The sequence below is a fragment of the Apodemus sylvaticus genome, chromosome 23 (genome assembly GCF_947179515.1).
Source record: "Apodemus sylvaticus chromosome 23, mApoSyl1.1, whole genome shotgun sequence".
NCBI lineage: Eukaryota > Metazoa > Chordata > Mammalia > Rodentia > Muridae > Apodemus > Apodemus sylvaticus.
In genome coordinates this window covers 39,870,731-39,897,610 of record NC_067494.1, presented here as the reverse complement: position 1 = coordinate 39,897,610, position 26,880 = coordinate 39,870,731, and the positions used below count along the sequence as shown (strand labels likewise).

At 47.5% G+C, this 26,880-nt stretch overlaps 1 protein-coding gene across 3 annotated transcripts in view; it reads right to left on the bottom strand.

Moving 5' to 3' along the window:
* Positions 1 to 26,880, bottom strand: part of Zdhhc14 (zinc finger DHHC-type palmitoyltransferase 14) — a 260,562-nt gene that overhangs the window by 7,583 nt on the left and 226,099 nt on the right. For all 3 annotated transcript variants that reach the window (XM_052169860.1, XM_052169861.1, XM_052169862.1), the window contains exons 6-8: positions 21,201 to 21,303; positions 19,523 to 19,632; positions 11,719 to 11,821 (exon numbers count right to left, since the gene is read on the bottom strand). In XM_052169860.1, the coding sequence (XP_052025820.1) occupies positions 11,719 to 11,821; positions 19,523 to 19,632; positions 21,201 to 21,303 (316 nt within the window). The remainder of the gene's footprint in view (positions 1 to 11,718; positions 11,822 to 19,522; positions 19,633 to 21,200; positions 21,304 to 26,880) is intronic.

The following is a 26,880-nucleotide window of genomic DNA, read 5'->3' as shown; positions in this document are numbered from 1 at the left end:
AGAGAAGCAAACATTGAGAATGACCAAAACAGCTGGGCAGCGGTGGCACACGCTTTTAATCCTAGCACTTGGGAGGCAGAGACAGGTGGATTTCTGAGTTCAAGGCCAGCCTGGTCTATAGAGTGAGATCCAGGACAGCCAGGGCTACACAGAGAAACCCTGTCTTGAAAAACAAAAACAACGAGAGAGAGAGAGAGAGAGAGAGAGAGAGAGAGAGAGAGAGAGAGAGAGAGAGAATGACCAGAACAAATGATGCAGTCTAAAGATCTGTGGGAAATGGCAGAATCGTGTTTGGGCTGGCAGAGACCTAGATTACTATTATTAAAACTGAAAATTCTGTGTATGTGTATGTATATAGTTGGAGGCACTAGAATAAAGAGAAGAGGACTAATACAGAAAACAATTATTAAAGACATACCCCAAGCAGCATCACTGGTTTGCCTGATATGTGCCCATGCCTGTGAACTCTGTGCAGGAAATCTCCACCTCACCAGCCAAAGGAATGCAAATGGTGTGGGCGGGAGGGTGTGTTTGTGTAGAGCTGGCATGAGCATTTAGAGAGTACATTTACTGACCTGCACATGATAGTTGATTATTTAATTATTTATTTTTAGATGCTAGGACAAAATGCTTGATTAAAGCAACTCAGGGAAGGAAGAAAAGATTTGTTTTCCAGGTGGAAGGGACAGTCTGTTAGGCCAGGGTAGCAGCATGGTCACCAGGTACCGACCATCAGGAGGCAGAGAAAGAATATGGCTCATGCCAGGCTAGATTCTGCCTTTCTGGGCACTCCAGGAGCCAAGTCCAGAGGATGCCGCTGCCCTCCTTCACCATGGGTCTTTCTCCAACAACAAGAAGATAACCCCCAACAGTATGCCCAGCGGCTACCTCAGTCTAAATAACTCCTACACAACTACACGCTCGGGCCTGGAAGCTTATCTCCTTGGGGATTCCGGATGAAGTTCAACCTGAAGTCACATAACCATCACTGATAGATGTACTGATTAAGTTGGGAGGGACCACAGACAGGTCACACATTCGGTTCGGTGACTGACTGTGTCAAATGAACGGTGTTCTGCAGAGAGGTGGGTTGTGACTTCAGCCCTGGGAGGAGCCTTCAGGCTACTGCTCTCTGTAAAAACACCTTGGGGTAGAGGGGTTACAGAGAGTCTTTTTCATGGAGTCAGATTTCCTAGGGAAAAAAACCTCAGCTCAGCCCTGAGTTAGCTGTGTCGCATACTTAATACTGAGGGACTTGTCTCTTCAATGGGACAATTAGCTTTCACTTGGTCTCATTAACGCCTCACCTTCAAGATTAAACGAGATGTAAATGCATGCAAAGGATCCAGTACCGTGTCAGACACGCAGTAATTAATCTCAACCTCATTCCTTCTCCCTCTCTTAACCAAGGCTACTGATAGCAATTATTAGAGACTTGTAAATACTGGGGCTGGAACACTGGGCAAACAGCATTGAAACACAGTTACTAGTACTGTGGTTATATGACTGTTACTAAAGTTGAAATTCTGTGTATGTTCACATGTGTGTGCATAAGTGTGGTGTATGTGCTTTACGGGTGGGTGTATGTGCTTTGTATGTGGGTATATGTGTGGTATGTGTGCTTTGTGTGTGGGTGTATGTGTTTTGTGTGTGGGTGTATGTGTGGCATACTGGCTAGTTTTGTGTGTCAACTTGACACAGGCTGGAGTTATCACAGAGAAAGGAGCTTCAGTTGGGGAAGTGCCTCCATGAGATCCAGCTGTGGGGCAGTTTCCCAATTAGTGATCAAGGGGGAGGGCCCCTTGTGGGTGGTGCCATCCCTGGGCTGGTAGTCTTGGGTTCTATAAGAGAGCAGGCTGAGCAAGCCAGGGGAAGCAAGCCAGTAAGAAACATCCCTCCATGGCCTCTGTATCAGCTCCTGCTTCCTGACCTGCTTGAGTTCCAATCCTGACTTCCTTTAGTGATAAACAGTAGTATGGAAGTGTGAGCTCAATAAACCCTTTCCTCCCCAACTTGCTTCTTGGTCATGATGTTTGTGCAGGAATAGAAACCTTGACTAAGACAGTGGCGTATGTGCTTTTTGTGTGGGTGTATGTGTTGTGTATGTGCTTTGTGTGGAGATGTATGTGTGGTGTATGTGCTTTGTGTGTGGATGTATGTGTGGTATGTGTGCTTTGTGTGTGGGTGTGTTTTGTGTGTGGGTGTAGTGTTGTGTATGAGCTTTGTGTGTGGATGTATGTGTGGTGTATGTGCTTTGTGTGTGGGTGTATGTGTGGTGTATATGCTTTATGTGCGGGTGTAAGTGTGGTGTATGCCCTTTGTGTGTGGATGTATGTGTGGTGTATGTGCTTTGTGTGTGGGTGTATGTGTCAGTGCTGAAGCCAGAGGACGACGTTGGCCGTCCTGGTCTGCCACTCCTTGCCTTACCCCTTTGGGATGGGGTCTGCCACTGAAGCTGGAATTAGGCTGTGACCAGCAAGGCTTAGCAATTCCCGTTTCCACCACACAATACCATGGGGACAGACACATGTGCACTGCATGCTTGACTTTTAACATGTGTGCTGGGATCCTACCTCAGCTCCTCACGCTTGCGCACTCACTGGGTCACCTTTCCAGCCCTCCCAGTTGAGACGTGATCTCATGTAGCCGGAGCTAACTAACCTGCTATGTAGCCGAGGATGACCTTGACCTTCTAATCCTCCTGCCTCCATTTCCCAGGTGATGGAATTAGAGGCAGGAGCTACCGTACCTATTCTGAAATGCTTTTTTAATCGAAGGAGAATTTTAATTCACCAGAATTCATATATCCCTGAAATCTGACTTAAATACCCCTTAGGGTATGAATGACTGGTGATCAATCTCTCCCCGTAGGAGGTTTTCACAGGGAGGGAACATGATGACAGGCAGTGAGAACTACGGGAAAAAATATCACACGCGTGTCGGCATTCTGTGATGCTTCACTGGGGTGTAACATACCACAGAGTTCAGAGCAGGGGCTCGGGTCAAATTGTGTTTTCCTTAGGCAACCTTCCTTAAGCTCTGTATACCCTGGATTTCTTAATCTGTAAAATGGAGGCAATGCTAGTGCCCATCTCCCGGGGTCACTGTGAGGTCACAGGAGTCATCCACAACACGGCTCACGGCAGGCTACAGCTGCTACGGCATGGAAATGGTAAACACACTTGATGTATGTAGGCATGAATGAAAAAAGAGGCCAGTGGGAGAGAGCTCAGCTGAGTGGCAGCCTTGACACACAGCTGGGTCCTCTGGCCTCATTCCAACTAGCCTGGTACTTAGAGTATAGGACAGAAAGATGTGCTCTAAATGCTTGCTGGGATGATGTGTTAGGTAGCTTTTTGGGTTGTTTTTGTTTGTTTATTGTCACACCATGGGTGATGCTATCCCTGGGCTAGTAGCCCTCAGTTCTAGAAGCAGGCAGGCTGCGCAAGCCCTGGGGAACCAGCCAGGCACCAGCATGCCCCCCCCCCCATGGCTTCTGCTTTAGTACCTGCCTAAAGTTCCTGCTTTGGTTTCCTTCTATGGACTGTGACACGGGGTATGTAAGCCCAACGAACTCTTTCCTAAGTTGCTTTTAGGGTCTTTATCACAGCAGTAGGAGAATAAATGAAGACAGATGGCCAATAAGCAGACTGCAGGACGGAACAGTGGTGGCCCGGTGACAAAACAGGATAGGTTGAGGTAGCATCAATACTGGAGGAACCCTGAAGGAAGGCTGGCACTGAGCTATCCTAGGTCAATCACTGCTAGGAGTACTCGGCCCAATACCTGTGGGGTGAGGACTCTCATCTTCCACAAGCTTAGGCATTTTTCTCTTGGATAGAGACGGTTGGGAATCCAAAGCCCATCATGAGGGTCTAGCTCTGACGTCTGGGTCCACCCAGACCAGCCTTGCCCAAAGACTCGCTAATACTCTCACCATTGGGCAGGAGTCTGGAGAAGTTCTGGCAGCTTCAAGTACCGAGCCACTCTGAGATTCTCAGAGCAAAGGCAGCCTTAGCGAGGTGGAAATGATACGGGGCTGCCAATGAGCCTGGCCTTCAGATTTATCTGTCTGTGAGCCACTTGGCTTGCACGCAGAAGTGATTTCTTTGGACCCATTGCATGCTCAGGAATATTCTCAGGAGATACGCAAAAGCTGCCTACAAATAATTTATAAAATGGGATTAATCTTTCATGAATGCTAAATTTCACGATTAACGAAGCTGGCTCGTTTAGGGACTCACGGAATCTAGGCGTTTGCTAATTTGGATTCTAGAGTTTTCATGCGTTTGAACTTGCATATTTTTTTTTCCCAGGTCTCGATGGTCTTTTTCTTTTTTCTTTTTAGTCATCCTGGAGAGCACACAGGCACTTACCCATGCTTCCTTGGATTAAACGCTCTCTTGGTCCACGGACTAATTTGATCTCAGTAAAGCCATTACTTCAAGGAGTACCACTGCCAGGTACTGCCACAAAGAAGACTTTCAATCTTGGCTGCTTTTAAAAATCACTACTGGAGAAGATATACATGTCATACAGGAGAACAGTAACCACCAATCTCACCTAGCTCTGAACTCTGTGAGCGGCAGTGGTGACAGCCGGCAAGACACGGCCACTGGTGAGTATAGTGGCACAAAGGTTATGCAGGTAAGCAGCCCCTTTGTGATTGTATTTGAGACCGACTTCATGAGCTGAAACCTGTACTTAAAGAGTACAGGTTGCACTCAATGAGTCCAACAACTGAGACTAGATAAATAGGAAAACCTATTGCTGTCATTTAATGAACATAGAGATAAAGCCACACCCAATGGCCTCATGCTATGACCATAGGCCAGTGTGTCACTAAGCCTCATCCAAGAAGCTTTTTCTGTAATAGGCAGTAATTAGCACCAAGACGCACGACTGTATAACAGGCAGAGTGAGAGACTCCCTCAAGACTCTCTACCTATGCAGAAGAGGAGGCAAAAAGACCATGAGAGCCAAAGGGAGACGTTAAAGAAACAGCATTCTCCAGGCCCCAGAGCGCTGTTACACACATGAAGTCCCAGAGACCATGACAGCGTGTACAAGAGCCGCGTGGACAATTGCCAGACAAAATCTCAGTGCAGAAAGGAGGAGGTGGGGGAATGCAATCCAATCTCTAGCCAGAAATCTATGTGCTGGAGAAGGTAAAATCATTTTCTTCAATGACCCTGGGCATATCACCCACATTCTGGGATGGGTCCCCATGCTTTGGAGCAGTTAACCAACACAAAACGGACTCCATCCTGTGTGTGTGTGTGTGTGTGTGTGTGTGTGTGTGTGTGTTTGTGCACACTCACACATGCATAAGTGCATGCTGTTTAGGGGGTTTTGTTTGTTTGTTTTTTGAGACAGGGTTTCTCTGTGTAGCCCTGGCTGTCCTGGGAGTCACTCTGTAGACCAGGCTGGCCTCGAACTCAGAAATCCACCTGCCTCTGCCTCCCAAGTGCTAGGATTAAAGGCGTGCGCCACTGCCTGGCCCGGGTTTTCTTTTTTTTAATGTCTTTTTTTCTTTTCTTTCTCTTTTTGAGAAAGAACATGAAGAAAGGTGGGTGAGGAGATTGGGAAGGTTACCTTGGAGTTGGGGGAGGGAGTAGAATATGATAAAAATAATCATACAGAATATTAAAAATTAAAGATAAGAAGCAGTCACCTCAGGGACTTTAACAATCCCCACTTGTGGACCCTCCCCTGGGATCCTGACTAACTAGGAGTCTGGTGAGCTCCCAGGCTGATGGAGTCACAATGGATCAGACAAGAGGAGCATCTGGCAGAAATTAAGGACATTCCCCTCTACTCCCCAGAGTCATACAATATAGCAGGGACTGATCTTAAACTCATGATCTTCCTGCCCCAGCCTTCTGAGTGTCAAGATTACAGGAATGTTCCAAGAAGTCTCCCTCAGCCAAAGCCACCCCTTAGCCCTGTCAGTGGCGGGGACTGATCCCTGGACCCCATGTATTCTCAGCAAGCATTTTATTTGTGTGTGGTCGGTAGCCCTGTGCCTTGCGTCACTAGCTATGTGACTCTGAGTAGTGAGATGGCTAACGTGACCGTCAACTTGACTGGATGTAGAAGCACCTTTGAGACTTGTATGTCTGTGAATGTTTCTAGAACATTCACGGGGGGGGGGGGGGGGGGAGGGAGAGGGAGGGAGGCAGCACCAAACACAGACTCAGGGTTGGGGGGATGTCTGGATGGGCCAGAAGAGAGAAAAAGAAAGCCAGCAGAGGAAACCATCTTCCTGTCCCACACACCGTTCCCACCACAGTGGAACGAACCCTCGGACTCCAGGAGCAAAAGAAACAATTCCTCCCTTAAGTGATTTCTGCCAACTGTTTTGGCCACAGGGTCAGAAAGCAACAAACACAAGCAAGTTACCCAACCTCAGTTTAGTCCTCTGTAAAATGGTACCTTAGCTACTTTTGTATTGCTGTGATAAAACACCATGGCCAAAGTAATTTTCAGAAAGAAGGGTCTATTTTGGCCTAGGGTTCAAATTGATAGGACAGAGGCAGTAGGTGGGCATCATGGCTGGAGCAGGAGGGGGGAGGGGAAGGGGACGGGGAGGGAGAGAACCCACCCACTGGGGAGGATATGAGGCTTTCTGAAATCTCTAAGCCCATCCCAGATGGCATGCTCCAGCAAGGCCCTTTCCAGACCTCCCCAAACAGTTCTACCAACTGGGGCCCAAGTGTTTAAATGTACGATTCTATGGGGAACAGTCTCATTCAAATCACAAGTGGGGATACCTTCCAAGTTGTAATGAGCATGGAACATTTGCAAGATGGTCCTTGCAAATAACAACACTTAGAAGTGTGTGTGTGTGTGTGTGTGTGTGTGTGTGTGTGTGTGTGAGAGAGAGAGAGAGAGAGAGAGAGAGAGAGAGAGAGAGAGAGAGGGAGAACACTAATAAACTTTGGCTGGAGGTTTCACTTTTCGACTAACTCAAGGTGAAAAGAAATGCAAGTTTGTTTCACATGGAAGATTAGAATGCATGATTTTCACAATTGCTTGCGAGTGCTAACCATATAAGGTAAATATATAGCAAGGGAAGGGAAGCCAAGCTCTTGGTGAGCTCCCCCCCACCGACCCCCAGCTACTCTCTGTGATGGGGTTGTTTCTAAGGAGCAATCTCGGGCTGTGTTAGACACCAGACAGCTTGGGAGCTATCCGTGTCTGCTGGCTGCTCCTGATGGTTCTGTTGGGCTGTAGTGTGCATGCATATGTGTGTGTGTGTGTGTGTGTGTTTAATAGCTGTGGTTAGGATGTTTATTATAGGCAGTCTAAGAAAGTCAAATGAAAGGAATGTTGTAATAGCTCCAAAGATACCATAGCTAATCTCACCTTAGCAACTCCACGACACTTCTGGGCATAGACATTTGCCTCTGATGCTATTCAAAGGGAAAGAAGGCAAAGCAAACAGTAGATGTGGGACCCATGCTGGAACCCCTGGGCTGGAGGTTCCAGCCCTCTCAGCTAGGAAAGTTTATGTGTATGTTATAAAATTATTGAGTAAATACCAAAATCAGGGCTGGCAAAGCTCTTTCCACCCAAGTGTGAGGGTCTAAGTTGTTCCCTCAGAGGCCACAAAAAGCTAGGCACGGTGGTGCATAGCTACCATTCAACTGTAGGAGCAAGACAGGAGTCGGAGTCAGGGTAATCACCAGGAGATCACGGGCCAGCGGGCCTTGCAGAAGCAACAATGGACAGTGAGAGACACAGTCCCAAACACTCACTCTCACTCTCTCTCTCTCTCTCTCTCTCTCTCTCTCTCTCTCTCTCACACACACACACACACACACACACACACGCACACGCGCGCACACACACACACACAGAGATATTAAAACAAAATCCAACTTGCCTCTTAGGGATTAGTCCATGTGCATTAAAAATTATTTCAAGTTTACTATTTTATTCACTATTATGTGTGGGTGTTTTCATGCCACAGAATATGTGTAGAGGTCAGGGGAAAACTCAATAGGGTTGGTTTTCTCTTTGTGGCTTTATGTTCTGGGAATCAAATTCCAGTCATCAGGCTTGTAATTGAATGCAAAGTAGCTTTGCCCACTGAGACATCCAGCCAGCCCTGTGCCATGTGCTTTTTAATTACACTGAAGTCTTTGTCTACATCTCTTTCCTTCCATATTTACAAACCATTGTAACTTTCTATTTGTTTTAACATTTCCAGTCCTCTGGTTATCTCATCTTTCATTCATTTCCAGATTGACCGGTACTGATGTAAGACAGATGGGTCAGCGGAAACAGATGAGATGCGCACATCTCTACAAAGGTAAAGACACCCATGGCTGACACTGCCCAAGAAACAGAAACTCAAAGCAGAATTGTCAACACAGAGCAAATAACCATCTGTGAAGGAAAACTCAAGGCTAGAGGCCTTACCGGTGAGTTCTCCTACATCTTCGAAGTAAAGATGACATCCGTTTTCACAACTTATTAGGCAAGAGACTAGAGAACACATTTCTGAACATATAATAGATGGCTAGTGTCACCCTGATACCAACACCGAATGAGTTTTACAGAGAAAGAAAGCCACTGACCAAAATCTCTTAAGAATAGAGACACAAACTGCCCCCGTGGAATCCCAGAAAAGTAAAATCCAGCAACATAAAAAAGAATTGCACATCATGACCAAGTGAGATTTACCCCAGAAATGTAAGAAACACAAGACAGATGGGGAGAGAACTGTACAGTGTGACTCTGGGGGGATGGTGGGTATAGACCAGGCTTCAGAATGCCCCCATTCTCTGGAAAGGAAGGGCATACTCAGTTCAGGAGCTGTCAGGTATGATGGGCTGGAGAAGAATCTGAGAGTCATGGCTCACCCTCATCTGGGGGCTCATCCTGGGTGTTGGGACTGTGGTGTTCAAAGATTAACTCATAGCTGCTCAGAGCTGCAAGAGACTTTAGAAGCAGGAAGCCCCGGCTCCTCTTCTGTAAGCAAGAGGGACACTGAGGACCAGAGAGGCAGTATGGGCTGCTAACAGTTACGGGGCTAACTGGCAGGAACCAGCTTTTACACACGCTAGTTACGCCCTCTCTTACACAGAAGCTCAAAGGGCTGTGGTGTGCCAGATCTTACCATCCAAGAACCCCAGGGAGGAAATGGTGTGTGTGAGTGAATTCTTACATGGTACTTGCCTTGTGAGTCACGCCCTCTCTTACACAGAAGCTCAAAGGGCTGTGGTGTGCCAGATCTTACCATCCAAGAACCCCAGGGAGGAAACGCTGTGTGTGAGTGAATTCTTACATGGTACTTGCCTTGTGGCAGGCAAGATTTAAATGTGGTGCACTGTCCCACTCCGTCTTTGGAGAGGCCCTGGCAGATGACACATTACTGTTACCGCTTTATGGATGAAAATGCGGGTCAGGAAAAGGCTATGAAACCCCTCAAGCTTAAGTATCCGGTAAAAGATGACACACTGGTCTCGGCAGTTAGCTCTCTCTCCCCGATTCCCCTTGTTCCTCTTCAAGGCAGCTAAAGGCCTTGAGGTTCTAGTCTGAATCTACCTAAAGTAGCAGAGGAATGGTAAGCATCCTGGACTCCCACAGTCCTCTGCTGACTGACTCTTCAGCGCCCCCATGTGGAAGAGATGCCTCTGTATAGTTCCTATGACAGAAGTGCTTTGACTCGGATATGGCGCAGGGTTCTGTGCTATTTAAGGGTTGCCTGAGAAATGCCCCCTCAAAGGCTCACGGTGTGCAACTGGTCCATGGCCAGTAGAGGGAGGTACTGGAGCCGTTGGCGGCATAACGCGTGTCACTTGGGTGTTTGTGCAAAGAGGGTATCTTTTTTCTATATGTTCTCATACACCACCCCCAACCCACAGCTTTCTGTTACACAGCTACCCATGCTCCTGATAGCACCACATCCCACCACCCACGTCTGCCACCATCGTGCCCTGCCCAAGCACAGGGGCCTACACAACTGTCAGCAGGGCCATCACCATGAGCCCAATTCAAACCTCTCTCTCCTTAGGTTGTTTGGTCAATGCAATAGGAAAGCAACCAAACCCATGTCCCATTATAGATCCCAGCGTGGCTTACAGCACCCGCAGGATGGCTTCTGCTAGGCTTTAAATCTAGAGACTGTGCAGAGCATTCTAAGGTCAGTGCTAGGGAGTCTCATGGAGACTAAGGCGAGACCACTGGTGTCAGCTGGACACTGATGCCCAATGAAGCCTCCTAACGTTGTCGCGATGGACTCGCTATCATGTTGTGCTGATTGCTGACACCGAGTGTGCGAGAAGGAGCATTATAGCCCTTCTATCTTTTGAGTCTAGCCCTTAGCACATAGTGAGAACCTCGGGGAAGGTGTTGGGTGAACGAGAGGGAGCACGCGTGTATGTCAGCATGTGTTCCAGTCAGGGAAGCAATCGGCAGACGCAGGTGGAAATTCTGGTATATTCCCTTTACGGTTAAAATAAAATTGAGTGATTATTTTCCAGTGTGGGTTTAGAATTAAATGAGACTGTTAAAGGCTTTGGGCATCTGCTGCCTAATAAATTCAATATCTTTCCTTTGGTGAGCTCATAGTCTACTCTCTCTGTTCTTGCTTCCCTCTGAGAAAATCTGGTTTTCAGGGTTTCTTGTGTGGGTACACGTGATGCTCATGGAGAAGTGAGGAAAGACTGGGTTACATCCATATTGCCTTCAAAGGAGACCTCTTAGCTAGCGAAGCAACACAACCAAGACCCCGCAGCTAGCAAACTAGGAACCCAGGCATCTTCCCACAGGAGGCTGGTGCCACGGGCGAGCAGGGAGTGGGAGGATTTCCCAGCTGCAGGTCTTAGAGACAGTCTGCACTGACTTTGTCTCACAGCTCTCGATGCCTATCAGCAAGATTTCCCCAAGTCCACACCCAAGCCTCTGGGTGACACGGAAACCCCCGTGTAGGAGACTCAGCTGTACAAACGGAGAACAGCAGAGTGGGTAGGGACTTTGGAGTTCACATCTTTAGGCAAACGGGGGAGGGCACTGCCTTCCAAAGAGCTCAGAAAGTTCAGGCACTGAGGGTCAGGGTCAGCGTGCTGTGGTTGTAGATGTCCACAGGAAGATGCTTCCTGACCTCTCCCTCCCTCCTACTGGACAGTGGTGTGTGCATGCCGCTTGTATGCTCTGGTGTGCGGGCAATTTGGTTTATAATGTAGATAAAGGAGCCCTTGGCCTGGGATTGTTTAGAGGGGCTGCAGGCTGGTCTAAGGCTCAGGCTGGAAGTATGGCGAAGTGTGGTGTTGTCCATTGCCCACCAATAGTAGTAGGACACACTGTTATAGTAGCAGCACACACTGGGCAAGGGACGGCAAGGATATGGGGACTATCAAACGGGTCCAGCCCTGGTGGGAAGGTAGATCCTGTCCTTGAACTGTTCCCTGACTTTGTGACATATGCTATTGAAACAAAGAGATGGTGTGTGTGTGTATGTGTGTGTGTGTGTGTGTGTGTGTGTGTGTTCAGTAATAAGCCAGCCAGACTAGATGGCATGATCCCTCCATGAATACTGTCTGACTCGGTCATTTGCCTTCCCCATGTTAGCATGTCAGTCACATGGATGTTATGGACGTCCCTTCTTACTAAAGCATTTTCCCAGGTATATATTATTGGGTTAGAGGGCATGTCAGAAGGAGAGATGGCATCACAGGGAACAGTGGCCCTGATGCAGGCAGTACCTACCATGTCACTCTGCGACTGTGTGGCCCCATACATAGTGATCCCATTTGATGGTGCTGCTGGCTGTGGCGTGTCGGGCTGGATGTAGCCTCTTCTGTCGATCAGGCTGCAGGAGAAAAGAGGAAGGAGGGGTGAGAAAAAAGCTCAAAGATGATAGCAACATAATTTATACATCTAGGCCTGGGGCTCCTCTACGATGGCTATTCTCAGCTGTCAATTCGATGGGTTCTAGGATGACCTGGGAGCTGAGCCTCTCTGCATGTCTGTGGGAGATTATCCTGATTAGGTTAACTGAGGTGCCGGCAATCCTCCCACTGTGGGCGGTGCCACTCCCTAGGCTAGGATCCTGGACTGTATAAGGAGAAAGCAAAGCGAGCATAAGCATCCATTGTTCTGCTTCTTGAAGATACAATGTAACGAGTCGTATCAAAGATACAATGTACGTAGTTGTATCAAAGATACAATGTAACTAGTTGTATCGAGCTCTTCCAAAGATACAATGTGACTAGTTGTATCTCGCTCCTCTGGTCTGGACTTCCCAGTCACTGTCTGGACTTCCCACACCACTGTTCAGCAGGAGGTAGGGAGAGGGCAGGAAGATACCCTTGAACTGTGAGCCAGAATAAACCCTTCCTCCACTAAGTTGTTGTTAGAGTATATTATCACAGTAGCAGAAAGAGAGATTAAAACAGGCTCTTTCTGTGCTAGACCCACAGCGGCATCTTGGGCTATTCCATATGTATCCTCCACATGAAACTAGTTACCAAATTCTGTCACTTCTTCCTTTAGGGTACTGCAATTCAAACTTGGGCATGCCAGACAATTGCTCTAACATGGACCTATAGCCTCACCTTTTAAAGAGGCCCGTAGCACTGGCTGCTCCCCCCTTTTTAGTCTAAATGTTTGTCACCTGCTGCAGACCCCAGCAGCTTCCTCTCAGTCGCCTCCCACTGCCACAATTGTTCCCACCTTTCCTCTCCAGCTTCAAGCCAATGCCGTCTTATGGCCATCCTGTGCCATCTTATCACACTAATTCAGACATATATTCTGAGTGATCGCACCATGCCAGTGCATTGTGGGAGACCAGAGCAAGCCACACCTGCTTTGTTTCAGACCTGCATGCACTCTTTCCTCTCTGACTTTGTATTTCTTTTCACACCATCCTCACCCAGGCCACATTCTCTCCCACTCCCCTGCTTGCTGACGCCGGCTTGAAGGGGGAACAGATACAATGTGGGCTGAATCATGCCAGTCCCACAACCTGTAGATGAGACCCTGTCTGTGACCTAAGGCAAGTATGAAAAAAATGAGTCCCTAATTGTGGAGGGTCTCAGCACACTGTGAAGGGTGTCCTTACAACAACAGATGGCAGTGTCATGTGGAGAAAAGACACAGACTAGGGCACAGAAGCTACAAACCAAGGATTGCTATCCCCAGAGGCTGGGAAGAGCAAAGGTGAGCGCCCTCCTTAAGGGAGAGCATGGGTAGACTGCTGGTGCCTTTGTTTCAGACTTCTAATCTCAGACTGTGAGAACTGTATGTTACTTTAAGCTCTCCTCATTAAGGAGCTTTGTTAGAGCATCCTAGGAGGCACTAGAGAAGTAGGAGAAGAGGAATTAGCTTCAGAGAATCCCTGAAGGGAGCCCCAAGGCCTGAACAGGGTACCTGGCTATAGCTTAGGTCTGCAGTGAGAGGTAAACCTGACCTCTTAGAGAGCAGCTCTGCCTGTATTGGGCAGTTGCAATGGGAGGTTCTTAGATGGACACTGGATGATGTGCTACAAGCTGTAAGATGAAACCCTTTCATCTCTAGGTTGCTTTTGGTCATAGTGTTTTGTCGCAGCAATAGAAACCCTAACCAAGACAGGCCCTCCTCTCATACCCTCCCTCCCCATTTCCTCGGTCTCTTGTTCTTCTCCAGCCCCCCACCCCCCGCGCATGCACTCTTTTGTTTGTTTCTCTTGAAACCCCTTCATCATAGGCCCTTGTGCATGCTGTCTTTTCTGTCAATTCAAACTCCCTTCCCTGAATCCCTTCCTAACTCCTACTCATTCTTTAGATCAAAATGTTACCATGTACTACCTTCCCTGGCCATGTGGCATACAAGATGGCACCTTTCCCTTGCACACCAAGCATAGCACTTACCCACATGTACTTAGTGGTGTCTGAATGAATTCCTTACCCCAGGCTTAAGCCCTGGACCTGGCCTTGCGTGACCCCTGCCTCCATCCCTGCCACCCCCCACCCTTGCATTCTCCTCCACACTGATGATATTGTGTGGGGATCAGGACGTGTGCTTTTGTGCCCATCAGGACACAGAGACACCATTGTGTGTGGTGGTTTGAATACGTTTGGCCCTCATAGACTAATGTGGTTGGCCGCTTGTCCCATGGGGAGTGGCACTAGTAGGAGGTGTGGCCTTGTTGGAGGAAGTGTGTCACTGTGGGGATGGGTTTTGTGGTCTCCTATGCTCACGCTCTCCTCAGTGTGGAATTCTAGTCTCTTCCCAGCTCTCTGTGGATTGAGCTGTAGAACTCTCAGCTCCCCCTGCACCATGCCTGCCTGGATGCTGCCATGCTTCTGCCTTGATGACAATAATGTCCTTTGTAAGAGTAGCCTTGGTCACGGGGTCTCTTCACAGCAATGGAAACCCTAACTAAGACATTGCAGTGCATTTTATAACACACGAGAGGCAACTCAAGCCAAGTCTGAAGTGGACAGCACTGCTTAGCAGGCTGGTGGGCTAAGAAGGCCCTGCTACACAAGGGCAGAGCAGAGGGAAGGGAAGACAAGAAAGGCCAGGAAGAAGAGGAGAAGTGAGCATCTCCTTCATCAGCGTGGGCCAACCCTGGGAGCCATTAACACAGAGAAAGGAGCCCAGGCCTTTCCCTGTGGATTCATGAAAGTCTGTAAATTTGATTCAATGGGATGGGAGTGTAAGGGGTAGGGGGTCACTCCAGCCAGCAACCTGGATCACCATGAGTAAAATGAAGCACAGCTCATTGTGCCAGTTTCAGAAACTGTAGCTAATCTGTAACCAGGGATTTCCCACTCAAATGACCCAAATACAGCTGCAGTCCCTGTCACCAGTCTAGAGCATCCTTTGCCTTCTCTCTCTGCTCATCCTTCACATGGTCCCTTTCCCCTTCTGTGGACCCCCCGGCTGTTTCTAGACTGGAGCAATCTAATTCAAGACTCACTACTTGCCCCAGTCAATACTTCAATTAGCAGATCTCAGTTCACCGTTCAGCAAGCGGGTCTATGGGGAGGGCTGCTCTTAAGAGGCGTTCCTTCCAAAGGAACTGAATCTTAAACGACTATGGCCCCAATCCAGCCGAACTATGGCCTTAGCTGCAGTTACTATTTCTGTGATGGAATACCATGACCAAAGAAACTTGGGGAGGAGAGGGTTTATTGGGCTTACACTCCACATCACTGTTCATCATTGAAGGAAGTCGGACAGGAACTCAAGCAGGGAAGGAACCTGGAGGCAGGAGCTGATGCAGAGGCCATGGAGGCGTGCTGCTTACTGGCTTGCTCCCCCTGGCTTGCTCAGGCTGCTTTCTTATAGAATCCAGGACCACCAGCCCACTAATGGGCTGGGCCCTCGCCCAGTCACTAATAAAGAGAAAAGAATGCCCAACATGCTTGTCTAAACCCAGATCTTATGGAGGCCATTTTTTTTCAGTTGGGCTCCCTCCTCTTTGACAACTCTAGCTTGTGTCAAGCTGACACAAAACTCCAGTACAACTGATTGCCTGTCAGCTTGACACACAAATGCACCCCTTTCAGTTAGACCCTTTCCATTCGTGCTGATTCCCACATTAATATCATAATAAGAAACCAAGTAACTTTAAAAGTCCCACAGTCTTTACAAACTTAAACATATTAAGACTTCAGCCTCTTTAAAATATCTAATTTCTTAAAAATTTTGAACACTCTTTGAAAAGTTCAAAGTCTTTCAGCTGTGGGCTCCTTGAAAAGATAAAAAAAAAAAAATTAAACGAAATATCTTCTCGCTTCAAGAGGGAGGAACCAGGGCACAGTCACAATCTGAACAGAACCAAGCCAAAATCCAATAGTGTAAATACTCAATGTCCAATGTCTGGGAGTCACTCATGATTTCCTGGGACTCCTACAAGGGGCTTGGGAAACTTGTCCAGCTCTGCTCTCTACAGAACACACAGCTTGTCTTCTAGGCCCTAGTTGGTTCCACTCCACTGTGGCTGCTGTTCTTGGGGCTTATCCCAAGGTACTGGCATCTCCAAAATGCTAGTGTCTTCTACTGCAACTGGGCTGCACATCACCAATCGTCTCTCTTGGGCTCTCTTCATGGTGCCAACGCTCCTTTTCTGCATGACCTCTTCAGTCCTGGGTCTTCGACTGCTACTGAGACTGCACCTTCACCTCCCGGCCTGTCACAGTGTCAGGCCTCAGCCGCTTCACAATGCCCTCCCATGCTTTTAAACCACTGCCACCTGGGTGATTCTTACTTTGGCTGCTGCTGGATGAGGTACCACCTTGTCTCCCTCTGGAACACAGATTCTGTGCCCGGGTTCTCAGGAAACACTTCCCAGAGGATTTCACCTCAGGGATGCTGCTCTTTTCTTAATCACTGTTAATTTCTCAGCCCCAGCTGAACGACACTGAGTATCCCAGCGAAGTAAATGGTTCCCTTCAGTAGCTCTGGTATCTTGTTAATCACAGCTGAGTCTTCGTCCCCAGCTAACCAGAACCACATGATCTTAATTCAAAGTTAATGAATGGCCCTAATTGAGTCTTTACATTTCCCTCTGAAATTTTACAAGTCATGCCTCAACATCCTTACCATCCAAGCTCCTACAGAATAGCTCACCAAGCACCGAATATTCAGTGTCTTTTCTTGCATAAAATTCCAAAGTCCTTCCATAACCCTCCCCAAAACAACATGGTCAGGTCTGCCACAGCAGTAGACAGGGTACCAACCTGTTTTAGTCAGGGTTACCATCGGTGCAATGAGACACCATGAGTGAAGAAACTTGGGGAGAAAAGGGTTTATGCATAACAGTATGGAGAATCATACTGTTCATCATCAAAGGAAATCAGGACAGGAACTCAAACAGGGCAGGAACCTGGAGGCAGGAGCTGATGCCATGGAGGAGTGCTTCCTACTGGATTGCTCAACACCACTTGCTCAACCTGCTTTCTTATAGAACCCAGGAGCTCCATCCTAGGAATCGCCCCGCCCACGATGGGCTGGGCCCTCCCCTGCCAATCTCGAATTAAGAAAATGCACTACAGGCTTGCCTATAGCCAGACTTCATGGAGATATTGTCTCAGGTGGGGCATCCTCTGTTCAAGTGAGTCTAGCTTGTGTCAGGCTGACCTAAAACTAGCCAGCACAAAACCAAGTCAGTCTAGCTGCAAGGGAGCCATTTGGGTCATGACAAGTTTTGATCTGTGAATACACAAGCAGGCCCACATGCAAATCCAGGATCCAAGAACAGGAAGAGATGAGGAGGGAATGCAGGGGTTTTCAGGGTCCCCCCACCCCAGGACTCAAGTGTGTATTCTAGTTAACAGAAGAATGGTTTGGGTCTTTACTCTCTGCTCCTCCAAGGCCTCTCCATGGCCTATCCTAGGACTCCACAACACCTCACAGAAGACAGTCTAAGATGGTGGGAAATTCATAGCTTTCCAAGAGATTACCTGACCTAAGGATCCCCAAGAAGGAGGCCTGGGAGTGTGGGTGTGGGCTGACCCTCATCTCCAAGGCAACCCCTTTTTCTGGGCTTGGCTTGCACCCATCAGGCTGTACCCTAATAGGAGCCCCTAAAGAGTAGACAGGGTTCCCCAGAGGCCCCCAGTACATGAAGAGAAGCCATACCGCACCCCTAGCATTCCTGACCGAAGCTAGGAGAGGATCTAGCTCTAGCTGTTCGGTGGTCCCACTGTGGTGTGAGCACAGCAGCTTGGCCCTGACACACATACACACACACACTGACTGCCTTCTTGATTCTCCAGCCACCTTGGTGGTGGCTTTCCTTGTTTCACACATTTGAGACCAGATGGAGGAGCTACGAATCAATCAGAAACTCCCTCAGGCACTTGTTGTAGATACCTGCTGGATTGGCACGTGTAGACGACGGATTCAATGGATTCGACAGATTCATTTTTTTTAAGGAATATGCTACTCTGGTGTAGCTCACAAATATGCTGGCCGTATTTTGAACTTGTACAGTTCTGATCTGGGAACACATACACTGGCTCCAATGTCAGATGGCCCAATTATCCAGCATTTGCTAGCTGTGAAAGCTTGAACATGATATTTAGGTTCTATGCCTGCGTTCACATATCCATAACATAGAAAATAATGGTATGTTCTTCACAGGCATGACATGAACATCTTAAAAGTTGAAACATGCAGAGCATTTAGGAAGCTTTTTTTTTTTTAAGTTTTGCTTTAATTTACTGCACATCCAATTTAATAGACAAATAATACAAACTACAGTTTATAATTTTCTATGCTTTGGAAATTTTGTTAAATTTTTTCAAATTTCTTAGTATAATCAGAACTAAAATCAATGTGAGCAATGCAAAAATATAAAGTTGACTTTCTCCTTGTGATTATTGTAATTATGGGACATTATTTTACAAAATACAAATAAAATGCTTGGTAATTTTATCTTTATGCACCTACTTTTTGAGAATCTCACAGCATTTTTTAAATTTAATTTGATTTCATAATATTTTCTAAAATTTTGTCTTCACCAATCCTACAACCGATAGAGGGCTAATATCCAATATATATACAAAGAACTCAAGAAGTTAGACCCCAGGGAACCAAATAACTCTATTAAAAAATGGGGTACAGACCTAAACAAAGAATTTTCACCTGAAGAAATTCGGATGGCTGAGAAGCAACTTAAGAAATGCTCAACATCATTAGCCATTAGGGAAATGCAAATCAAAACAACCCTGAGATTTCACCTCACACCAGTCAGAATGGCTAAGGTTAAAAACTCAGGAGACAGCAGCAGGTGTTGGCGAGGATGTGGAGAAAGAGGAACACTCCTCCACTGCTGGTGGGGCTGTAAGATGGTGCAACCACTGTGGAAATCAGTCTGGCGGTTCCTCAGAAAACTGGACATGACACTTCCGGAGGACCCTGCTATACCACTCCTGGGCATATACCCAGAGGATTCCCCGGCATGCAATAAGGACACATGTTCCACTATGTTCACAGCATTTAGGAAGCTAACACACATGTGTGTGCCTCCCCTCCCTCACAAAGAGTGAGGGGGGAAGGGAGAGAGAGACAGAGGCCAGTTACTGCCAAGAGTAATACCATCGTCAGTGCCATCCCTACATCACCTACTCCGCCATTGCTGGCTCTCCCTTGGGACTAAGTAAACACCACAGTCTGCACCTCGGCCTTTAGCATCTATGGTTTCTAGTTGCTTCCTGCACGCAGCAATGGCTTCCTTACTATGCTAATCACAGATCCCAGTTCATCCCAGGAGTTCAGTGTCCATCAGTAATGAACAGGGTCACATGCTTCTCTTTTTCTGTTCTGAAATATACAGAACTTCTTTCCTGTTGGATACAAATTTAGCTCAAAACAAAAAAAGGTGTGAAGTATCACTAAAGGAAGCCAGGCTTCTACACCTTGAGTGTGTCTAAGTGTAACATAGACGAGAGGGGGACTGAGGGTGTGGTCAGCTCCACCAGGTGGGGGCCAGGCTTCCGCCTCTGAGCTGTGTGTGTAAGGCAGACAAGGCATCTGCTCTCGTGAGATCTGTGACCAGTGTGTGCTCTCTGCCTCTTACCTGGGAGAGATGGGCCCACACAGGGCAACACAGCAGTTTGTGAAGATGTTCCCATAGCTGTAGGGATTGTAATTTTCTTTACCTCTTTTATTGGACCAAGAGCCTTTGATCTGAAAGAAAAAGAGCATCGATAACACACGATGTCTGGAGGACCAACACCAAAGTTTGTGCTAACTGAGCCCAGAGATGCCTCTGTAAGATACAACTAAAGGCTGGGATGCAGCTCAGCGGGTGAACACCTGCCAAGCTCGTGACAGACTCTGGTCCCATGGCTCTACAAACAGTATGTACTGGGAGAAACTGAGGCACTTTTCTGAGGAAAACAAACATTTATAGGAAAAGTTAGATATTTCCTCAAACAGGAGCTTAGATTAGGGAGAGAATGACAATCCCTGGGGCCCCCCAAAAAAGTCCTTATTTAAGATTATACCATGGCACTAGAGGTTGCTCTAATAGAAAATGAAAACTCTGTTTCTCATACTCATGTCTTGCACCCTAAGTCTTGTTTATTGTTGTGTGGAGTAGGTGTGGGGTGCACACACGTGACCATGTAAGGGTGTGTGCCTTGCATATGGAAGCCAGGCAAAGATGCCCAGGGTCCTCTACTGCTCTCGGGAGACATGGTTGCCCTAGACAGTGCCTCTTACCGAACCTGAAACTCGCGGCTTCGGCTAGGCTGGCTGGCCAGTGGGCTCACGGGTTCTGCCCGTCTCTGCCCCACCTCTCCCTGCTAATGCTGGGGTCACAGGCATGTGTAACCACGTCCAGATTTTACAGGGGTGCTGGGGAGTCAAATTCAGGCCCTCAGGAATCCAGAGCAAGGGCTTCCCATCCAACCCTACGTTGTAATTATGCGACCACTACCTGAAACATAATTAGCGTGGGACCCTTGACTGCCAATTCAAACTGAGAATTCAGCCTCTTGTTAAAGTTGTCTGTTTTGCAGACTCCAATATTCAGTTACTAAATTGAATGTGCTGTCCTGGCAGTTTTTTTTTTTTTTTAAATCTCTTATCACCATTTATTTTTCTTAGCTTTTGTTTATGGGAACTGGATCTGTTCTGAAACATTTAACATGCATAGAAAAACATCTCAGGATGAAGATCAAGTGAGAACTACACTTTGCTGGAAAAACATTTCCAACATTATGCTTTCTGTTTTGATTTTTTAACCCCTTCCTTCCCTCTATCTGCATCGGCAGATACTCCTGGACTCAAAGTTTAACTTCACGTTAGAGTAACTTCCTCCAGAAACCAGAGCTATTAAGGACAAAAGTTAAGATTCCAAGATGTTAAAAAAAAAAACAAAAACAAAAAAACCAAACCAAACCAAAAGATTCCACGATGTCAGCCTGCCATGGTCTGTCTTTGGTTGGGGACGCGTTAACAGCTGCCTCTAAAATTGTTTAAGAGGATCTGAAGAGGCTCCTCAAGGTGGGAACTGGGTGTCACTTCGCTCATCTGAGATGCTCTGACATTGTGGCAAAATGCAGGAGGATGGAGGGATGCCCTGTACATGCGTGTAGGACCCCGGCTGTCCACTGCATTCTCTGTCCCCAGGGTTCTCACAGCTGGGGTGGGATGTATGGGAGAAGGATCTCTCCTATACATCTCTGACTCCCTCTTCCCCCTCCAAGGCTAACCACGCAAATACCCACATGGTGCGGTCAGGAACTTACATCTTCGTTTGTGGTCTGGTTGGAGCTGATCAGGTACGTGTGGAAACCTGAGAGGCCGATGATGGACCAGACGGAGAAGAAGCATATTACAGCCTCGAGCACAGTGGGTGAGTCAAGGAGACCAACAGAAGGATTGTGGGCTTCTTGGAGCTTCCTGAGAGACCGAATGTCAGGAGGCTGAAACTCCACAGGCAGGTTCTGGACTCATCCTAACCTCTGGTCCTTTCCTGTTCTGTAACCAGACACCTTCCTCCTTCAGTCTAGGGTCACACTCACACTTTCTGCCACTCCCTCCCCCGGTGCAGAATGACAGTCACAATTCTGCTAGGCTCCCGGGGCATCGACTGTTTCCCCTCTGGACCAGTTTCCCCTTTGACTTTCACCTTCTCTGATTTGTAATGCAGCCGAGGATGGTTGGAAGCTAGCAGTGGCCCAGACCTTTGATGAAAGGGTTAAATATTAAATATCCCTCTGAGTTTAGCTTCTGAATGCTGAGGACTGTCTCGTCACCAGCAAGCTTCCTTCCCCTCCCACTGGGGATCTTCTGTGGACTGTCTGATCTCAGCTTAGGAGAAGCACCTATGCCTATGAACTTCAGGGTGACTCTAAGTGTACAATCAGGCTGGGGTGCTCTCTCCTACAGACCTCTGTGTAGTGAAAATTCTGGAAACTTTGCCTTCTTTAAAAAACACGGAAATATAAGAACATGTTTTAATTTGAATCCCAAGTGTGAGATATGGGGCTACTTTATATCGTTCACCGCAGCCGACTACGATTTGCCTAGTGCTTTAGCAGGGGAGTGATTTTGTCAGCTGCAGAGCGTCTCTGCAATTGTGTGACACTGGGAATTCTGGGAGACTTTTCAGAGGGTATATAAATGCTGGGGCACTGAGTAGTGGGTTGTTGTTGGGTTCTTGGTTGCTGTTGGTTGCAGTTTGTTAAGTAGTCATGTGCAAAGAAGAAACAACAAGAAGAAATTAGATATCCTGACAGCAAAGATCAAACTTGTCCCAAGGAACTCAATGGCCCCTAATCAGCAGGGAACAACCCGCTTTCTAACCCCTGACTTTATGCAGAGTTCTCCTTCCTTCACTTTGTATGTTTTTTCTCTTAGCGAGTGTTACGGAGAGAAGAATTCACATAGTAGCAAATAACTGGCCACACCCCTAACCCCCCACCCCTCCGGCAAACCCTGGCACAGGACAAGGTGCTTAGGCGCTGGGAAAGAGCAGTGAGCCAGGCATTCAACACGATGCGCCGCCACCAACGGAGGAACAGCATGGCCTTCACCAGATGGCATTGATCAACCAAGAATGTGGTAATTTGAAAGGATGAGAAAATGTTTCTGTCCCTCAAATGTTTATAAGAGTCTATTTACGAGATACAGATGTTTCTCGGGGGAAAAATTCATCCTGGGGGCAGATCTGGGGTTTAAATATACATCTTGCATCCTCCTATCAGTGAGCTACAGAAAGTAAAGAAACCTTGTACTTTCCTCCTGCAACCAAGGATGGAGGGACATAGGACCGGCTGTGTGTTGTCAGTACTGTTTCTAGGCTGAAAATAATTCTCCTTAGACGACAGAACTGAATACATTTCCCAGTGTCTCAGCGTGGTGATGGAGGCTGTTGCTTGGGACACCGAATCTCACATCAAATGAGAAAAGTGAACAGGCTCTCGATCTGTGAACTGACAGTCATTTTCATAGTAAGGCACAACAGTGACTTTTGGAGGTTGGTTTTGGAGAGGTGGTTTGGAGGGTCTCTAAAGGACATGAGGAACACAGGGAAACCTAGCCAGGGATGCAGAAGCCCTCTGTGTCATCCACGGTTATCCTAAAGGAAATGGCTGTGGTAGAGCTTTGTGCGCATGTAGGACAATGTTCACGCACACAATGGCCAGGGCTCCCGTATGTCCTTTCTTTTCCTTCCTATCAGGGCTGGGAGGTGGCTCAGGAGGATGTCATGTTCCACACTGGCTACAAAGCAGAGGTGGAGTTCAGGAGGGCAAGATTAAGTGACCAGAGGGCAGGCTAAGTCAGGGAAATGAGGTTGAGCCAGAGGCCATGACATTAAGAACTCTTCAGGTAAGGGAAAAGATCACAGATACCAAGATGAAGTGACACAGGAGCTCAGAAAAAGATGTGGTCCAGGGGAGAAAGAGAATAAGGATAGGAGTGGAACATCAATCTCAGAAACGTCTGTGCATCACCAAGGGATTACTGCCAGACAGGATGATGGGGAGGTCAAAATAGAAGGAAGGCTCAAACATCAACCATAAACCTACAATGGAGTGGCCATTGATTGAGCTTTGGACTTCTGGCTACTCCATTTACAATGTGACTTGCAATTACTAAATGCTTCCATTAGGAGGCACTGTGATTGGTGAGTGAGGAATTGTAAGGGCTTATAGAAATCAAAAAAATGAAAAGAGAGTGGGTAGAGGGGAGGGGGAGGGAGAGAGGGAGAGGGAGAGGGAGAGAGTCTTTGGGTATACCCATATGCCTTTGTAAGGCAGAGTCCAACCTTGAGATCCATTCTGTGCCAACACACGTTAAAAAAAAAATTTTTTTTTTTGACAGGTTCTCTCACTGACCTAAAGCTTGTTAGGCTGTTAGGTGTCCAGAAAGCCTTAGGAATCTGTCCATCTTTACTTTCACAGTACTGGGATTACATGCATACGCTACTCTGCCCAGCTTTAATGGCAGAGTACTATTATTCTGAATGGTAATGGTCTGAACTCAAGGTCTCCTGCTTGCAAGGCAAGGACTTTGCTAACTTTGCTAGGTGCCCAGCCTGGAAAAATAAAATTTTATATGAATGTCTTCTATGCCTCGGAAACATGTCCTCACTGGTTAGTAGGATGTAGTGCTACTGTGAGCTTTCAGCTGTCACAAAATGACATGATGTCCAGGGACAAAGCAAGGCCATTTTGCCGTCCCACCCAGATGATAATGCTGCCTAAGACTATGAGTCTTGAGGAACGGGCAGGCTCTTCTGTAACAATGGCCGCCATCACTGGAGGCAGGTCAGCATTGTTCTAAAGACTTCACAAGAACTGACTCACTCAACCCTGAGGGCAGCCCATTCATAAATACAACTTCTGTTTAACAATTAAGGATGCCAAGGTGGGAAGCTTTAGAGACAGAGCTGAGGTGGAGTTGATTCTCGGGCAGAAAGTGCTTATCCTACCTGCACAAAACCCTGCATTCAATCTTTGGCATTGCAGAAAACCAGGCATGGTGGTACATGGCTATGATACTCCAATACTTCTGATCCAGAGATGGATGCAGGAGGATCAGAAGTCCAAGGTAATCCTTGGCTACAGGGTGACTCTGAGGCCAGCCTTGGCTACATGAGACCCTAGCAACAACATAGACTAGAACTGGGTGTTGAATGCCGAAAGTCTACACAGCCAGCATGAGAGGACTCTTCAGCTGGTTCTTTTCCCAATTCTTGCTGGAGGCCAGTGGTCCTAGGCTGACCTCAAGGAACAGAAGGACCCTTCTTATAAGAATGGGTGTCTGTGGAGACGGGAGGAAGCGCTCTCCTCATATCTGCTCTCAGATTCAGATACAGAGGTTCCAACAATGTATTTCACTGGTCCCAGCGGCTTGTCCTGTAATCAGGATCAGGGAGTCCTTGTCTCTTAAAAGTTGCAAAACCCTTCTGCTCATTTTTTAAAAATAGAAATGAGAAGAAACAAATTCCACTGAGAGTCAATTCAGTAAGAAGGTGGATGTTTGTTGATTGAATCAGGGATGGCCTGGGATAACAATCATTTCCATCTTCTGCCAGACTCTCTCCATCTCTGTCAGCACCCGTCCAATAAGACAGGCAGCTAGCTGCTTTTCGGCCAGGAGCTAGTTATGAATTCTCTGAAACTCCTGAGAGTTCACACTAAGGGCAGAATGCTCAAAGTCTCAGAAAAGTGCTGGCCTACAGAGGGTTCCAGAGCCTTCCCTGTGAACCCAGAGATCAGGCCGGGCAAGCACCGGCTCAGTGCTCCAGTTCAGTGCTCCAGCTCAGTGCTCCACGGAACAGGCTCTGCTTGCAGGGGGTGTGGAGGGAGAAGGGGGGAGATAGTGCAGAGACTAAGGGGAGAGATCCAGATGCGCAGGAAAACAATTTTTCATATAATCTCAGAAATACAAAACAAAAACAAAACCCAAAAGACTTACTTCCCTGAAGTGCTTCCACACTACAGGAACACAGAGGCCCTGAATTGAGCTCACCGGGTTCTTCCTAATCTCTTATTTCAGGCAGGAAGCCAAGGCCCAGAGATCAAGTCCCCTTTAAAATCTCACACAGCTTTTAAGTCACAACAGAACTGAACTAAACTGGGTCCCTGGAAGCCTAGGAGACACACCCCTTTTCAAGACCCCAAGCCTCCGCAGTACCGTGTGGCGGCCACAGCTTTGTAGGATCAGTGCTCATGATGGGGGGTGGGGAGGAAGGCCAAGGTGGAGATGCTTCTTTTTTGGCCAAGTGTGAAATGCGTGTTGGTGGGTTTCCTTATTAACAAGGATCTCTGCATGGGCCCTCTGTTTTCTGCCATTTCCAGGATGCACTGGGCTATGTCTTGGTGGGGCTTGAGGTGTGAACTCAATAGTCCTCATTAGAGAGAACTCAACATGGTGGGGGGGGGTTGCTGTCTAAAACATAAGAAACAGTGTTGGTGGCTTGCGATTGTATCTGTCTGGCAGTCTGTACTGAAGCAGGTACACCTCTCAGGAACAACTCCTTCATAATCTGGGTACTGTGGAGGTCTCCTTCAAATGGATGGTTCTACCTACAGGTAGGAAAACACAACTGTGGCGGCCCATGGCGGCAGCCATTTGTATGAACGAGTGACCCCATGAGCAGGGGAAGTGGCTCTTTCGCAAGTTCATCTACCCACAGTCCTTCTCTCAAACCTTCTTCTCCTGTGTGTGGAGGTTCCAAATTCACAGCGGGCGTCACCGGGACCCCAACCAGAGCTTTTACGAAGCAGAGTCTGACAAATGGGCTCCCCGGGGCCACTCTGTGACAAGTTGTACAAGGACAGCGGGAAACCAAGCGAGAATGGCCACTGTGTGAGGGCATGGGGAGAGAGATGTTGCTTGATAAGTTCAAGGGACAGCACTGCGACAGGGCGAGTCCAGACATGGCTCACAGCACAAGGATGGGGCAGAATTCAAAGTCGGGAGAATGGATGTATGATTCTGAGGCAGCTGACTATGGGCCAACAACATTCCCAGGATGCTTTTGGGAACCCACCAGGTAAAAACCATGTTCTTGTCAATTCCCCTACTGGACATGGCTGCTACCCTTCCCTTCCTTGTCTGTGGGTGCTGCCTGCCTTGGTCGCCCAACTAAGGGTACTCAGCTTCCCAAGTATTGGGTCCCACTGTACCGGGCTCCACAATCTCACCTTTGGAACAGGACAGAAAGGAAGGAATGTAAATAGCCACCTGATGAACATGCAGACTATGCATAGAGTTTTAGATGGTAGTTCAAAAAGAACAAGGTAGATTTATCCCCGGGTAGTATTTTAAAACAAAGTCAAATTGTGGGGCAATGGAAAGAGTAAGGTCCTTATAAGGCACCAGCCATCCCTTAGCCACATCTAGGTGTGTACTCGAGAGTGCAAGCATGAATCCCAACTTCCCGAAGACCTTCTGGAAGGATATACAAAGACT